This window comes from Cryptomeria japonica, chromosome 5 (genome assembly GCF_030272615.1).
Source record: "Cryptomeria japonica chromosome 5, Sugi_1.0, whole genome shotgun sequence".
NCBI classification, from domain to species: Eukaryota; Viridiplantae; Streptophyta; class Pinopsida; order Cupressales; family Cupressaceae; genus Cryptomeria; species Cryptomeria japonica.
Genome location: NC_081409.1, coordinates 915,690,815 through 915,708,475, shown reverse-complemented (window position 1 = coordinate 915,708,475; position 17,661 = coordinate 915,690,815). Strand labels below are relative to the sequence as shown.

At 33.2% G+C, this 17,661-nt stretch overlaps 1 protein-coding gene across 1 annotated transcript; it reads right to left on the bottom strand.

Annotated features, from left to right (window-relative positions):
• Positions 1-12,967: 12,967 nt before the first annotated feature.
• LOC131042939 (L-type lectin-domain containing receptor kinase IX.1-like) lies at positions 12,968-14,962 on the bottom strand. The gene has a single exon (XM_057976277.2). The coding sequence runs from the start codon at positions 14,960-14,962 to the stop codon at positions 12,968-12,970; it is 1,995 nt and encodes a 664-aa protein (XP_057832260.2).
• Positions 14,963-17,661: the final 2,699 nt, after the last annotated feature.

Genomic DNA, 17,661 nt, shown 5'->3' with positions numbered 1-17,661 from the left:
TTGATATTAAATCTAGTATTTTATTTGAGAGAAAAGGCAATGTAGCTATTATATTGACTGAATAAATATATGGCACTAACTCATTTGACTGCAAAATCCAACAAAAATTTTCGATGAAAGATGCATAATTAGATGTTTCATCGGATAATTAAAATTTATGCCCGACGTTTAGTGTAATTTCAACGAAAGTTTCCGACAAAAGTTCATCAAAAATCGACAAAAATGTTTTTTAATAAATAAAAGTGGGCTCAACGATTTCTCTATACTTCTATGTGTATATATAATTATTTTAATCCCCATAAAAAAAAAACTTCCAGCCACAACCATAATGGGTTGTGCAAAGAATCTCATCCATTAGATTGTTTTAATATCAACCATTGGATCTTAGGGCTTGAATAAAAAACCCTAACATCTATTATGATGGAAAGTAACCCTATTCTCTCATTTGAACATTTTCTCAAGCTTTCTAACCCTAGCCTCATCCATGGAAGCCATTGTTGCAAGTTTCTCTAAAGTGTTTTGGGTTCATCAAATAAGCTATGGAGATCAAAGATTTCACCCAATCAATTCTTATAGTATTTTTTAAACCCTAGATCTGATGTAAATTTTCTCTTATATTGTTTGCAGATTTCTAAGTTGGGAAGGGGTGGCGGCCATAGGCATTTGTGGGAGATCAAAATCTCCATTTTATTTATTTTGGGTTCACACCAATTTTATTTTGAGTTTTTTTTCTTTCCCTCTTGTTTTCTTAATGTAGTGAAACCCTAGATCTATTTTTTTGCATCTTTTCTTTTTTTGGCAGATATCTCACAAGTGTGGAGTGGAAAAGAGTAGCGGCCATAAAAATTACAAGGTTTTTGTTTCCTTTCAATTTGCAGGATTTATTTATTTTTATTGTTTTTTTTTACGGGAAGGGGTTTGAAATTCCCCTCCCTTTCAACCTTTCCATGAGGACTTGCAGCCTCCATGGAGGTCACATCCCCCATGACTATGGGTTCAGCAAAATGCATGGAGGTCGCAACCCCCACCATGGGCTCTGCAGCCTCCATGGAGGTCGCAACCCCCACGACTATGGGTCATGCGGCCTCCATGGAGGTCGCAACCCCCACGACTATGGGTTTTGCGGCCTCCATGGAGGTTGCAGCCCCAAATTTTTTTAATTTAAAAAAAAAACTAATTTTTTAAAAATAAATAAAAAATATATATTATAATATAACAATTTTTAAATTTTTTTTTTAGTATATATAGATATATGCATGTATGTTTGGTTATGTTCTATATAATAATGTGGTGGTTGATTCCATTAGACAAGTCATTTTAAAGCATATTTGAAAAATAAGACGTAATGCTATGTTCTCTAGAAATTATTTTTAGACAACTATTATTCTATGGCTTTACTCTGACATAGTTCTTCAGGTGGCTTCTTTTTTCTCACAGTTCCAAGGTCTATGCAAAAGGAATGTGGATGCTATGAACAATCTTCACCAAATCAAGGAACATATCGTTCATTTTCAGACTTTGTACGCCCTTGATAAAAATAAAGGAATTTTGAAAGTTATGGGATGATTTGTATCTCTCTTTAGGTCATTCTTTGATTAGTGTGTATTGTATTGTGTTTTATTATAATTTAAGCTACCTGATGGTAGCTATATTCTTGTAATTGAATTGTTTCAATGAAAAAAAAAATAAAGTTTAATTTTTTATAATAAATTTCAATAGTTTAAGTTCAAATTTATTTAAACTAAATAAATGACCAGTTAAGAACAATCAATGACTAAATAAATGACTACCACATGACTAAATAACAACAATCAATGACTAAATCAATGACTAAAGAGACATTTAAAGAGACATTGTAAAATGTTTTGGGATTATTTTGGATGAATTTTTCGTTGATTTACTAATGAAAATCTGTTCCAATGACCATGCCACTATTTGATGATAATTCATTGGAATTTCGACGTATATAAATTTCATCAAAATAGCGACCAAAATTGTTTGGGTGTTTCGTTGGTAATCCGACAAAAGTTTGTTGATATAACAACAAACGTTTGTCAAAATTTGGAGTCAAATACAGTAGTGTGGTAGCTTATAAGATAGTGCCTTCATAAAATTATTGAAATCCTTATTGAACAATTTTAACTCTATAGTTATAGCTTGTTTTAATTAAAAATAAATATTCAATTAAATGTGTTACCATTAATCCAAGCGAGGTGGCATAAGTGGAAGAGTTAAAAAAAATCTAACAAGGAAACTATGATTAAAATACTAGAGAGTAGAACCACACTATGAAGACAAGAGTGTTGTAATCTATAATTACTTTTTGTCAAGAGCATAGCACAAGGGTAGGATGGTATAATCATATACTTTAATTCCACACCTTAATATAGTTGACAACACTCATAATTCCATAGAAAATATTCACAAGTAATGGGACAACTAGGAGATCCAATGAATTGAGTAGTCGAAAGGGCCACTTCTCTCTTGAATAATGAGGATGAGGTTGAAAATTACATCCACTAAACTCCATAACAGCCCAAACTACACCCAAACACAAGGGACAAACCCTCACTAGTGGTTCCACTACAAGGGGCTATAATCCCTACATCAATAAAAATGAGAAACAACCTTTTTATGAAAAATGCACACTTCCCAACTTAATAGATGGAATACTTCTAATCAATGGCACTGAACAACATATCTTTACATGGGAAAATTCAACAATTGAAGTGCAACAGGTTTTGCATCCACATTTTGCATAGAATAGAGACCATGAATACCTACTATCCAACAACATTAACTACAATACACTACAACAGTAAAATTAGACACTAGTGCCTAGAAAGAATGTAATGGAAATTACTCAACTTTCTAAAAAATATGCTAGAGTTAAAAAAAGGTGCCAAAATCTAGAAAAATGTGTTGGAGTTTAAAAGATACATAGTGAATGGATGAAAATTTATATGTTTCATACCTAGGGAAAAACTTAAGATTCGCAAAAATAATGATAGAACACAAATAAGCTTTAAAATTACCGCAAATCACTAGGAGACCAAAAAGTTAACCATACTTAATCTCCAACAAACAAATAAATGAAGGAGGAATTACCCATGGAGTCAAAAGTTAAAAGGGGATTCCACGATGAGACCAACCACATGAGAAAAGTAGGCAAATATTATCAACACACCATACTTTCCATCCTAACATGAGGAAATCTGAAGATGACACTACTTTGTGGTAGGTCATAATGCCCAACCTAAATCTAGGAAGATGAGTAGTACTCATCATAATGATGCCCTAATTTTGGTTTTTTAATACAATAAGTTAATTCTAAGTAAAAATCCCCTTCCTAAAGTGTCTAGTATGTATGTTGTGGTTCCATCTTTGACATCCTATAAAGGGCAATGAGGAAAACATTCCCACCATTTGGACGTCCTACTATCTCTCAACCTTTAGAGTTTCATTTCATTGCTTCTTTATTCTTAGAGAAACAAAAGAAAATGAACCTATGCTGAATGATATTGATTAAAATATATTGCGAGAGATGGTTACAAAAGGCATAGCACTATGGATCATGCACTTTCTGTTAGAAGAGAGTCTCACCCTAGAAGAAATTGGATGTTTATATGGCCCTACCTTCTCAACCTTGCTTAACTTCACTTTCTCCTAAAAATGATCCTTATCTTTCCCAAACTATCTAAAATGTCTAGTTGTTGATTATGATGCATTCTTATACTCTTTCTTGTACTATTATAGCTGATAATTCTTACACACTGATAGCAATATTACTATTGCACCACTTCTTGTGATAAATTTGGATCATGAATCAGATGACATGGTTGAAACTACAGACAATGATTTTCAATCATCCTTAATGTTTTCCAAAGCACTAACTCTAGCTTGTATTGCAACACATAGTGATCCTTCCTTAGGGAATGGTCCATGTTTGGAACTTGATATAGCTCCTTGTACTATACTAAATGTAGCTCCTGTAGCATCTTGCCTTCCATCTCTTTATAGTGAGCAAGATTGAGAGGTAGATGAATTTATATAGACTACCTTATAAGTGACGTACCTCTGTGTCTTTGTGTGTTTTCTTGCATGTAATATGATTCCTTTTGATGTACTATTTGACATTTCTTTTGGATTACCCTTGATGCTATGCTGGCACAATGATACAAATAGACTAACTATGTTATGACATTCTTCTATTTTTATATTCATTCTTCTATTTGTCATTTATGTGTTTTGTTGTAAATATGCTTTTGTGTTTTCTTTTAGGGAAAATGCAGAGTATTGAGGAATTTTAGTTCTCTTTCATGCTGACCCAAAAACCCTTTGTTCATTTGTATGTTCTCTTCTTCTTTTGTAATTGTAGTTCCACTGTATTTGGGGGATGAGGTTAATTCAAAATTTAATCAAATTGATATACATTATTTATCTTACCTTCATATTGATGTTAGATCTTTGGATCCCTTATGTGTTATTACATGCTCTTGTTTGTATTTGATATTGCCTTAATTTTCCTTTTTTATGAGCATTTAGTTGTTGTGATGTTCTTGTCTTTGAATGCATAGTATGTCAAAGGTAATTGCCCCTGATTTGCATATGCAATAACTTTTAGGTGAGGGCATGTACACTCCACTTTGTTTACACACCACAAGATTGATTATACACTTTGACCACACACTATGAACATTTTTTGTTCTATCACAACACCCTTTTAGAATATTCTATCTAGATCATCCAACAAACAAAGATTATTTCCTTGAATAAGAATCTCCAACAACATTGGTTTCAATCTCACCTAGTATATCCATATATTTTTACTAGCCCATGTGGCCTTCACCTGTTCATGGGCCACCAAGCATAACAAAACTCAAGATAGCCTTGTGACTTCTTATGTACATGACATCTAGTAAGTATATAAGGATATTACTAGTCCTAGAGGCCATTCTTTGTGTGTTTGTAACATGACTCCTAGTGAGGATCTGGGGATATTTCAACTACTAGATATCATGTCTTGTCTTTTGATATGGCTCCTAGTGATTGTATACAGATCTTGCAAGTCTTAGATGTCATACCTTGTGTTTTTGTATGGTCCATGTTTGTTCCAAATATTGATAATTTTTTCTCATTTATGCTTGACCTTTTATCTTGATGTTGTAGATTGATAAGATCTTAAGTCTTGAGCTATCTATTGCCTTGCTAAGCTCGGAATTGTAATGTCTCTTTAATGTCTTGATTAAAGAATCTTTAGCTTCTCCATACTTTACCATGAGTGTGATAATAAATTCACACTCACTAAAGTGGAGGATTAATGTAGTGTTACAAATTTGTTGGTAAACAGATTTATCACTGCGGTTGTTATTTGAAATTGACCCTCTTCACCCAAAGAGTAGTGCCAGAAATTATAATAGTTGGAGATATTGTGGGGGAAAACTCCCTCATATGATGGGGTTTTTATGATTTTTGTGTACTTGTAACTTGAAAATACATAAAGGATAAAATATAAAACCAAGATGAGATGAAGAATAGAAACCCTCATGACAAACATATGAATACCAAATAGGATTTCATAGCTGATAACATTTACAAGGGGATTTTAACAGAAAATGAGTTTTGATACGCAATGATGAAGAAAGAAAGATAACAAATCCCGACATAAGAAGAGATAAGTTACTTTTACATATTCAACCCAAGATACCAAGAAATGACTATGTTTCATTACATCGATTGCATAGATTATTGATGATTCACAAAGGTACATAAAGGGATCACTGATTCAACATACGAAAAATTAGCAACCCTAACTCAAAAGAACATTTAGAACATATGAACAAATGCATTCTTTATTATCTTTATGAGATTATACAATCTCAAAAAACCTCTTCTATACATAATGAAAAATCAAAATGTCTACAATTTTCTCTGAAGATTTTTTGCAGAGTTTCCCCTTTTGTAACTACCCGTTTTAGGTTTGTAACTAACGTAGTTTGAACGAGGTAGTTATTTGTACAATTCGGAGCAATTAAAGATAAACTTTAATTAAATTATTGAGTTCTAACCGTCACAAGCACTTTGACCAAAAGTCGCAATTATAAAGATAATACCAAGAAACATAACTATGACCTTTTACATTCATGTCTTGAGACTGCATTTCTTTAAAACACTCGATCAAACTATTCAAACTCTGTATCTACTCTTCCACATTTTTGCAAGCTATTTAAACATCATCACTTTTGCAGACACATGGGCAAAACAGCTCTTTGAGGTAATCTATCAAATAATTTAGAGCATGTATAGGGAGAAAGGTTGGTAAAGGCTCTTGGAATTTGGCTTTAAATTTACCAATTACATTTACTTGAAATCAAATTCATTTCACGCACTCACTGCACTTATTGTATTCTATGAGATGAAATCTCTGGAGTTGTTATTTCCCTGACGCACTCAATCAAATAGTTAAGATTCCTTGCCAATGCTCTTCCCATTTAATGCACTCACTGTAATAATTACATTGCATGAGATGACATCTTTTTGAGTTATGTTGTAAAACAGCTCACGCCTTATCTATGCTCACATACAATTTAACGCAGTCAATCAAACAGTGTATATGCCCTGACTACACTCCAATTTCAACTTGGCACCTCGATAGATGTCCATATGCTGATTTGAGGCTCCAATCACTGTGCACAGTAGAGAGGATGATGGCGAAGCTCATGAAATTCAATTTAAAACTGCTAAATACATATTCTTGATAGTTAGTTTCAAGAAATCTAAATGGTCATGAATATTCTACCGTTAGTGCATTTTATGAGATGATAACTCTTTGAAAGACTCTATCAAATTATCTCTGCTCCCACGATTTGTATCTGCTCACAGATTGTGTATGAGAGGCTTGCCTTGTTATGTGCTTCCACCTCCACATGCATTCCACGATATGTGATCTCCATGGTTCACTTGGAATTATTTTTATTTCATTTCTTTGCTTGAGAGGACATATCTTTGAAGCAATTTGTCAAACAGTTCAAGTGCAATGGCTATGATTTCACAGTTCGCATACATATCTGCCATTGGCTGCTACAACCGCAAAATCGGCCTAATGATTGCATTTGCTTGAAATGTTATTAAAATCTTCTCAAAAATCCATTCTGTGATTTCCTGTAGTCACTACACTGCATAGGATGACGTGTCTTAGAGGCATTTTGTCAGCCAATGCGCATATCTTGCACGCATGTCTACTATATCTGACAAAAATTACCCATCGCCGTGCTATGATGCACGTCCATAACCTGTTTCAATTATAATTTTGGAGCATTGGGCGCGAAAGTTAGAAATTTCAACTTTCAAACACAAAAGTTACAACTTTTGAACATTGGAGCATAAGTGAGTTGCAAAAGTTTAACTTTTCAAACTGAAATAAATTTTGTTTGATAAAGAATCTGACCTTGAAATTTTAATTGGTGGCAAAAGGGGATACAATGAATAAAACTCAAAAACGTTTTTGCACGACAAAGACCCAAGAACAGTATTTTTGCATTTTTCGAATAGAGGGTGGCAAAAATTAAAGCATTAAATCTCACAAAACTTTGCCACATTGCTCAGCATGGTGCCAAGAACATGCTCATAAGACAGTTCCTCTTTGACAGTTTATAGTTCTTAATATTTGATTATTTTTGCATTTTGGCCAGTACATGACAAGACTCGAAGGTGATGTCCTTGAACTGAAACTACATAATTGCATATCCTGAAAAACTCTCATATGTATACATTAAGGTATTGTCAAATGTTAGCTTCAATGCGAAAGTTTAAAATTTGGATGTTTAAAAACTGGGGTAACAAAATTCTATACGTAAACAATTTCAAACTAGACTTTGACCCATTTAGATGGTTTTGCCTAATTTATGCCTGATTATGCTCAATTTTGTGACTATTTATGTAAACTTGTTTCATTACCCTTTTCATTACAATTTTTATGGTTAGTTTTGTTGAGTCAAGAATAGAGACTAAAGATCCCATTAAAGCCGCTTTGAATGACTTAACACTAGCAGGTGGGTTGTCATTAATATTGCTAGCCTTTCCAATCAAATTACCATCCATTTTGGTTGGTATCATTCAATGAGATACGATGTATCTAATGCTCCACCTCTCACTTGTGCGAGTTGAAACCACACTAACACAAAAACAACCAAGTAATAAATATAGAAAAAAAAAAGGGGAAGTAGGTAGATTACATAGTGGAGGAGCTTGAAGATCTCCTCCAAAATGAGTACAAACACCTGGAATGGGGTTTCCTACACTCGCTCCTTATTCACCTACTCACAGTTTATATTTTAAAATTATGAATTCTACTCCAATATTTATTTTTTTAGGAAATCTAGACACAATAATTGGGTTAAATTTGATTTAAAATACCTCAAAATTATAGCTACCTTTTAGATCTAGCAACCATCTTCTAATGTGAAATCTAGCCTCATGTGTCTAATTCACGAAAATCCAAAGTCTAAACTAAATTTCTTGGATATTTTGAACTCAATGTGATCTTGGATCTGCACCAACATGATTCAATGTGAATTTACAATACAAAGATACAAAAATAAACACCCAACAATCTAGTGTTTATATCAATTTCTTTTTATTCTCCAATTTATCGTTTGATGCAAGAGAAAATAACACTCAAATTTTCAAGATCCATAAATATATACACTAAATATCTCTCAAAAGTACCAGCTAAAGGCACTAAATCTACTCCAATACCATATAATATTTGTCTACCAAGATATCTACCCAGGATATAGAGAACATAATTGAAAGTACAAAGAAACGACAAGAATAAAGTATATTATTGTACGAAAGAATGTAGATAAAATTATCATTAATAGTTTGTGTAATTTTTTATAGAAACTTGGTTATATAGACAATGTTGATACTTAGGACTACATGAGATCATGAAAAGTATCTTAATATCATGTTATGAGACATAAAGTGATAAATATCTTGTGTACCGTAAGTTAAATTAGCTAGAATAGTGAGAATAAGACTTAGGGGGTAAATCAATTAGGTAATATCAATGTTTGTATGAATACTATAGTGTATAGAAAAGACCAAATTATTATAATTCTCTAAGCATTGTGGAAGTATGAGTACAAAGAAAAATCCATATATGATAACAAATAAATAGAACTTTTATCAAAATGAAAGAGATCTAAATATCTTTATTATTTTCATTGTCCATAAAATGTAAAAAAATTGTATACAACTTATAGAATAATAAAATAACATTTTTCATCTCTTTGTATCCATGCACCTACAAGGATAACATGCATTTCATAGGAGGAAATAACAAAAACAAAATAATGGGGATCATGTGTGAAATACACAAAAAGACATGTATACAATCATATGTTGTTATATATATCTAAGGCTTATCATCCACTAGATAATTATCTTACTAGTATAGATCATGAAGTGGAGAATGAGTTGAGAGAGAAATCTTTTAATTAGAAATTCAACTATCAAATGACATAAGGATTGAGCTAGAATTATAATATTATCCCAAGTTTCAAATAAGGCGAGTATTAAAAAACTTATTAATATCAACAAAAATGAAGGAATATCTATGTATAATGCAACCATGCAATTGTCAATGGAAGATACATATGAGTCGCTATTGATATAATCAACCAAATGTTATTGTTCACTAGTAGTCTCTACTACTAGAATAATAGGTATAAAATGATCTACAAGAAATAATAAAGGTGGATTAAGATTTTGTATTTGTGATAAGGTATAACCTAAAGAATCCTAGGATGAAATTTAAGTAGACAACTTGTGGATATCAATGAGGATATCATATGAGACCATCTTTGTTTTCATTCTAAGTGTGACATAATAATATTATAGGCTACCAATATTTTGTTATTACAAAAGGCATGATGTTGCATGCTTGTGACACCTTATAATCTCAAAAAAATCTATTAGTCCTTTTTTCTAATAAATGATATTATTATTAGCGTTTATATGTGGTCATTTGATGGTGTTTGAATAGTTGACATGATCTTTTACATATATTGAAGAATTAGAAACTAATTTATGGTAGATATAGTTGTATTTGAGATGGAGGCTATATGATTAATCTTGTTGTATATTACTTATTTTTCTCTATTGATTGAATTTATTTTATGTTATCCATCCCTATAATTTAAATTTATTCACTTTTATGTTAATAAATTTGTAATTCAAACGAAAGTACAAAATGTAATACTTTCTTTATGCTTCAAGTGTCTACATGATTGTCCAATTTTTTTTTTAAATATAGACATGTTGTATATATTTATAAGGATCTATTTTGTAGCCTAGCCACATATGATTAATTAGTTCTTATAAGAACTTGTAAAACTATTTCAAAATACTTTTTTTATTTTTTATTTTTATTTTTTTGGCTGTATTACATGAAATTTGTGAAGCATGCTTGATTATGTATGTTCATTGAAAGATACAACTAATTTATCTACATGAAAAAATAATGCAAAATAAATTGTAGAAAATACACATGAAGAATGCTTATCTTACACACCTTTTTCCACTTCTCAAAGTCTTACCACTGATTATTCCCACGGTATAGATGTTTGGTTTTGCTTTCTCAGTTCATCCTCCCATCTATATTCATGCATGGGAATTTAAAAGTAGGATATATAAATGTCAAAGCCGAAATATTAGCCAATTAATTATTCTTCACGGTCGTTGTAGAAGAGTGTTGGGTCAATCACGATTTTATCTATTTCCAAAGGAGAAAATTCTATTCCACATATGAGGAGAAGATTGAACAATCGTAAGACATTTCAATTTGTATGAAATTTCCATCTCACTGCAGACGTCACAAGTCTGAGAAATTGAGATTTAACATGGGCATCATAAAACATATTTTTTTGTCTAAGGAGTGGACCGTGCGATTAAATATGGGCCGCCGGTCTTGACCCGGTGATTCCAGTGGGTAAATGCTCGCGGTAAAGTTAGGGTAAGAGTTCTCCTATGTGTTATTTTCATTTATTTGTTAAAAATGGGATGATATTTAAGAATAGTTCTATCTATCTTATTTTATTTCAATCTTATTTATCTTATTATTATACAAGTCATAATACATTTATCTATTGAATGTTGAAGGTTCATATTGATGGGGTCATTGGTGTAGGTAAGTGTTCAATGTCGCACAACTCATAACAAGTTTATCCATTGAATATTAGAGGCTAGTATTGATGATAGGTCATTACTATATCACAGTTTATATTCAAGTTATTAATTTTATCACAAATTGCATATAGGTCATTAGTTTTACAATAGATTTCACCAAAATCACTCCTTGCTAAGCCATGCATATATAACTGTACTCATTACTAAATTTTTTGACAAGAATGAAGAATCCACACATTTTCGTGTCCATTCATCATGCAAATGATTAATCCATACTAATGTTTCAAGCAACTTATTAAGGTGTTCTACATCTTGACCTGTGACTGACTATGCATTTAGATTTACATTTGAAACTAATTTCTCTTGCTTAACATGGCCAAGAAATGAAGTGGCCTTTAGAGGATCATGTTTTTGTTCCAGTGTTTGTGAATTGACTGCATCTTTAGAAATATCAAATGTTCATTCTCTTATGAAAACATTAGTTATAGACTGTTTGTTTAAACTTGAATAATTTCTGTCTTATTTCTCAAAGTTAAAGTTTGGAGGAATATTTATTCATCCCTCTATAAAAATTGTGACTATATTATTTCATATATGGTGAAGAATTTATGTTCAAAATTGTACTTGTGTAAAAACACACTGAAAAACTACGGAATGCATCAAGATTTTTGAATGAACTGTAGATCTTATGTCCTAATCTATATTATATAAATAATATAAATGATAATAAATGTATAATTATATAAACAATATATTGTATTATATCTCCCGAATGATAATAAATGTATAATTATATAAACAATATATTGTATTATATCTCCCGAAATCTCTTAAATCAATGTATTTAGCCTGAATAATGAAAATAACAGCCCGTCCATCAGAGCTAAATTTTGACGGGTATTTTTCAGAATACCCATCTAAGGTGTGAGAATCATGGGGACGTACATACAACTAATGGCCTGAACTAAAAAGTTGTATTAAAATGTCTCAAAAGCTGTAGATATGACGATGGAAGCTCTTAAGTCATTCAAGCAAATAAATAAATTTAAAAAAATGAAACCATCAAATGTATAGTTATTTTAATCGTTTTAAAGCCGATCACCAAAGAGTTGAAGGGAAAGGCAGAGGAAGATCAGAATAATAAAACAATTTAATTCTATACATGTCAAGTCAACACAGTTACTGCTCTTTTTCTATATCGATGTTTATAGGACTGTGCTCTTTTTCACATTAGTTGAGCTTAAAAAACGCTTAGAACAGTAAACTTGTTCCCCAACAAAAGAGAGCTATGTTTTTCTCTTTTGCAGACACACACAAAACAACTAAGTAAGATTTCTATTCTAATAAACGCTAAATGAAAAATCTCTCAATAGAGTTGCTGCCTTCTTTCATACAAAGACAATCGAGAAAATTAAATATGCACAATGTATTACAAAATAAAAAGGACTGGAAGGGAATGTTGAACCCATTCGATCAACAGGCTGGCCATACCAGCAGTACAAGAACCTTGCAGCAAATAAAGGAAAGACGTGATTGAACAGAGGAGTGGATCACTTCTAATATATGTTGCCCATCCAAGAACAGAGCGATTACAGGATAATCCAAGATATTTTCTTTCATTAAAATATATGTCTGGGAAAGCAAATAGTACATAATAAAGGAGAAACTAAACTAACATAGCAACTAGAAATCCAATTGCTCGAGGTTGAGTAGTGATAGAGAGCTCCTACGATTCCTTTTGAAAATGCACAGCGATGGGAGCTGTGCTTTAATATGATCAGGAGGAGACTTGAGATGAATTACCTGATTGAGATGGGAGTGCATTGGAAGTCTCCATTGTAAATGAAGATGGAACTGAAAAGTCGGCTCCATGAAATGCGGCATATGTTGGCACAGGTATTTCTTGAGGAAGATTAGGCACTCGATCTTCCAGCTTCAACAGCTTTACCACTTGCCTAATTTTGGGTCTTGCAAGTGGATCTGGATGAGAGCACCACAACCCTATTCCTATCAATTGTTCCATTTCTGCCCCTTCATGCTCCCCATTTAATTTCTCATCAGCAGCTTCCAAAATTTTGCCTTGACCATAAAGATCCCATACCCACTCTACAAGTCTCATATTATGCTCTTGCAATCTCTCATCTACTATTCTCTTTCCTGTAGCAATTTCCAAGGCCACGGCACCAAAGCTGTAAACATCTGATTCAGGGCTTGTTCTTCCTGTGATCACACACTCAGGAGCCAGGTAACCAAAGGTTCCAGCCGCTATTGTGGTCTGAGACAAGCGATTGTGCTCCAGCATGCGCGCCAAACCGAAGTCCCCAAGCTTTGCATTGAAATTGCCGTCGAGCATAACATTACTGGATTTTATATCCCTGTGTACAATACATTGATCCCATTCTTCATGGAGATACAACAGTCCACAAGCTATTTCCAAAGCTATTCGATATCTGTGACTCCACTGTAATGGGGGAGAAGCTCCTTTGCTGAAAAGATGTTTGTCAAGGCTACCATTGGACATGTACTCGTACACCAAAAGCAATTCTCCTTTCTCATGACACCATCCCAAAAGCTGAACAAGGTTCCGATGTCTTACGCGACTAACAATACTTATTTCAGAGATGAATTCTTTCATTCCCTGTCTCGACCCTTGTGAGATGCGCTTGATAGCTACCACTTCGTTTGCTTCTCCTGTAACGCCTTTGTACACACCTCCAAATCCTCCCTGCCCCAACTTTTGAGTTTCACTGAAATTGTTTGTTCCGGCCTTGAGATCCTCCAGCTTATATCTACATGGCCCCTGGTCTACAAGCATGCTAATCTCTATTTCGTCATTTTCGCATGTTTGTCTGCTTCTGCTTTCCAATCTCCTCTTCTTCCCAATGGAAAACAATTTCCAGATCATAAGTGCCCCTGCTAAACAACAAAAGACTCCTACAATCGTAACAATTATTATTTTGGTTGAAGACTTTCTTGTTTTGGCCTTGGTATTGAAACTCCATGAAAGGATTGTGTGGGTCTGACTTGAATTTTGAGCAGAAGCAGAAATCCCTACTACAAGATTGTCTGGGAGATATTTAGAGAAATCAAAAGGAAATGCAAAAACAAGATCTTTTTGGGACATGGAGGTTTTGGAGGCATTTGTGAGAAATATTTGCAGGTACTTTTCTATATCGTTGTACTCTATTCGTGAATTCCACAAAGCACCATCGTTTAATGTTTGATTCAAATATGTTTTATTGTAAGACTCAGAAGGAAGATAGCCAGCAACATCTGTGTAGATAGAGCAGTTGTAAATGTAACAATAAAATTCAACACCAACCATCTTGGGTGACAACTTATATCCATTTCCCGGAAGACCACTGTAATAATCAGCTGAGCGAGCAATTGTCGCGATTTCTTTAGATGCCATGAAGAAAGCAATTCCCTCTCCTCCTTGGTCATCACGACTCAGATTATAATATTTCATAGCGAACTGGATGTCCGTAGTGAAGCTTGCAATAGAAGAGATCCCAATGGTCTGGTTGTAAACAATCCTCCCAGAAGTGTTGTTGCTCACTTGAACGTTTGTATTGTTTGTAAGATGGACTTTATGCCCAGATATTGTGGCATCATTTACACAAAGAATGTTGCTTGTGTTGCATCTCGTGAATTCATTAAAGCCGAAGTTCACGCCTGCTGACTCGGCCATACAAATGGGGATAGACAGAGTATTCAGTGCGCAGAGCACACAAAACACACCAATTAATTGGGCAATGTTAGACGTAGCCATCTAACAGACAATTCTATTGGAAGCAGTGATCCGATATACGAGAAATGATGAGAGCTGAGATAACAATAAAAAAAGATGTGTGGGAGAAATGTGGTCGGGAATAAAAATGTAACAAAGATACATAACTTGGTAACTTCGATTTTTCTTGAAGTCTATCCAAAGATCTCAACTATATTTAAACGCCCATTGCGCATATACAACTAAATTAATAAAACCAGTCCCATCAAAACCAAAAAACCACTTTTTCCTATCCGACACGAAAACATACCCACCATTTGTTTTAATGTGAACGGAAATTTGTTTCTGACTTTTAAGTAAAGCCATGTATCTTTTTTCCTTCACCGTGTGTAAACTGCAGAATATTGGAGCGCACTTCTCTGTCCCGTACAGTTGTGATGGTGTATAAACGTCATGTATTTCGGTCGAAGTCCAACAAAGGGTCGGAAATACCCGTACGTTGAGGTGCTCTCATTGTCGCCGATATTAAGATGACATTCTTCCACTAAATTATGGAATCCTATCATATCTGATCAATAGTAATCAAGTTTTTTGTGAGAATTAATAAAAAAACAATATTTAAAAAAAAATGAAGATAATGATAAAAGATATTCAAGATATTATAAATGTCAGAGAGATTTATGTTATTGTGAGTCATTAAAAGACATGAAAGTTGGTGGAAAGCATGATTGATAGTTAGGTGTTTAGTACTTTTTGCAAAAAAATGCATCTTTGGGCATTGTCAATGAAGTCTCATTATTTGTGTTCGATGTCCAAGGAATATGCAACTCTAAGGGTCAGAAATATATTAAAAAAAAAATAGTGTGTGTTAGAAACATTGTAGTCATATTGTTGTCATTGATATCACAAAGGAAAGTGCTGATCCAAGAAAGAAATCAATGGTCCAAGAATGAAATCGTTGTAAAAAGCCAAGGCCCACTAATTACCATCTAAAGTAACTTAAATAAAGAATGCAATCAAAAGACAAAAATGCAAGTTTTTGAAGCATTAAAAGTGTCTATTCATATAGATCAAAAGACAAGTTTAAGGTTATTCAAAAATGTATGAAGATGCCCTTCATATTGACTTATATGCGAGACAAACTTAAATATATGTTAGTCAACTCCAACAAAATAAATTTAGATTGATTTTTATTAATGTTAACCAAATCATACTTTAGCCACCTTTTGCTTTGACAAACATTTAAACTAAACCTTCAAACTTTTCATATTTGGCCAATTTCTTTTGCTTCTTATGAAAACAACATATATACTTAAGATCAGTTCGCCCAAGTAGAACTGTGAAAAGTACAATGATTATAAGTGAAGCAAGGAAATTACAAATGATTGCCTTAGGACAACAATTATATTTCATTCACCGTGTGTAAACTGCAGAATGTTGGAGCGCACTTCACTGTCTCGTACAGTTGTGATGGTTTGGGTTTGGGATTTTATGCAAACGTGATCGGCTTATTCAAGTATATCGGTCGAAGTCCAACAAAGGGTCGAAAATTTGACTCAGACTTTTTCGTAAAGAAATGTATCTTTTTTCCTTCACTGTGTGTAAGCTGCAAAATGTTGGAGGGCACTTCACTGTCTCGTACAGTTGTGATGGTTTGGGACTTGATGTATTTCGGTTAAAAATATATAAAACAAAAAATAATTAGGGATAGGCTTTGTCACAAGAAAAATACATTGATAAAGATAGATTTAATATGAAGAGTGCTAAGGCTATAAGCACGCCACTTGCTAATCATTTTTGTTTTAACTTGTAAGATGTGTCCCATGATACAAGAAAATTAAGAATATATCGAAGGAATTTCATATTCATTCGTTGTTGGGAGCCTCATGTATGCAATAGTATGCACTAGACTCGACATTGCTTATGTAGTGGAAATAGTGAGAAGATATATAAACAATATAGGTAAAATTCATTGGCAAGTTGTTAAGTGGATCTTATAGTTTTTGAGGGGCACTTTATATTATCTTTTGTGCTTTGGAGAGAAATATGGACATCTACAAGGTTTTGTTGATTCTAATTATGGCTAGTGGTTTGGACAAACGGAGATCAATTACTAGTTATGTCTATATAATTTTTTGGGTGGCGATTAGTTGGGTTTCCCAGATTGCAACAAGTAGTTTCACTCTAAACCACTAAAGTTGAATATGTTTCTCTCACTAAAAGTGTAAAAGAAATTATATGGATGCAGCATTTATTAGGTCAATTGACATGAAAAGAACATGTTTTTACACACTTTTATGATATCGATAGTGATAATCATTTTTCCAAGAATACAATATTTCACAATTAAACAGAGAATACTGAGATAAGGTATCATTTCATTCATAGTGTTCCTGAAGATCCATACAAAAGTTAATCCAACTGATGCATTGATGAAGATAGTTTCAAGGGAGAAGCTCAAGTTTTGCAAGGCTTCTCTTGGCATTCTCAAGATGTAATAATATGCCTAGAAAAGTGGGGGAACATCTTTGAGCAACCTTTGTAGCAGCAATGGTTGGACTTCAAGTGGGAGATTATTGGGTAGTGAAATCCAATGTGTGCAGCCTCTTGGACTTCTTTGTTTTCATGCCTCCATATCCTTTTGGCCTTCTTTATGAAGACTCTCAAATATATAAATAAAAAGTGTGCATAATGTATTCATCAATATTGTTGATGTATATGAGCTATTGTTACATGAAACT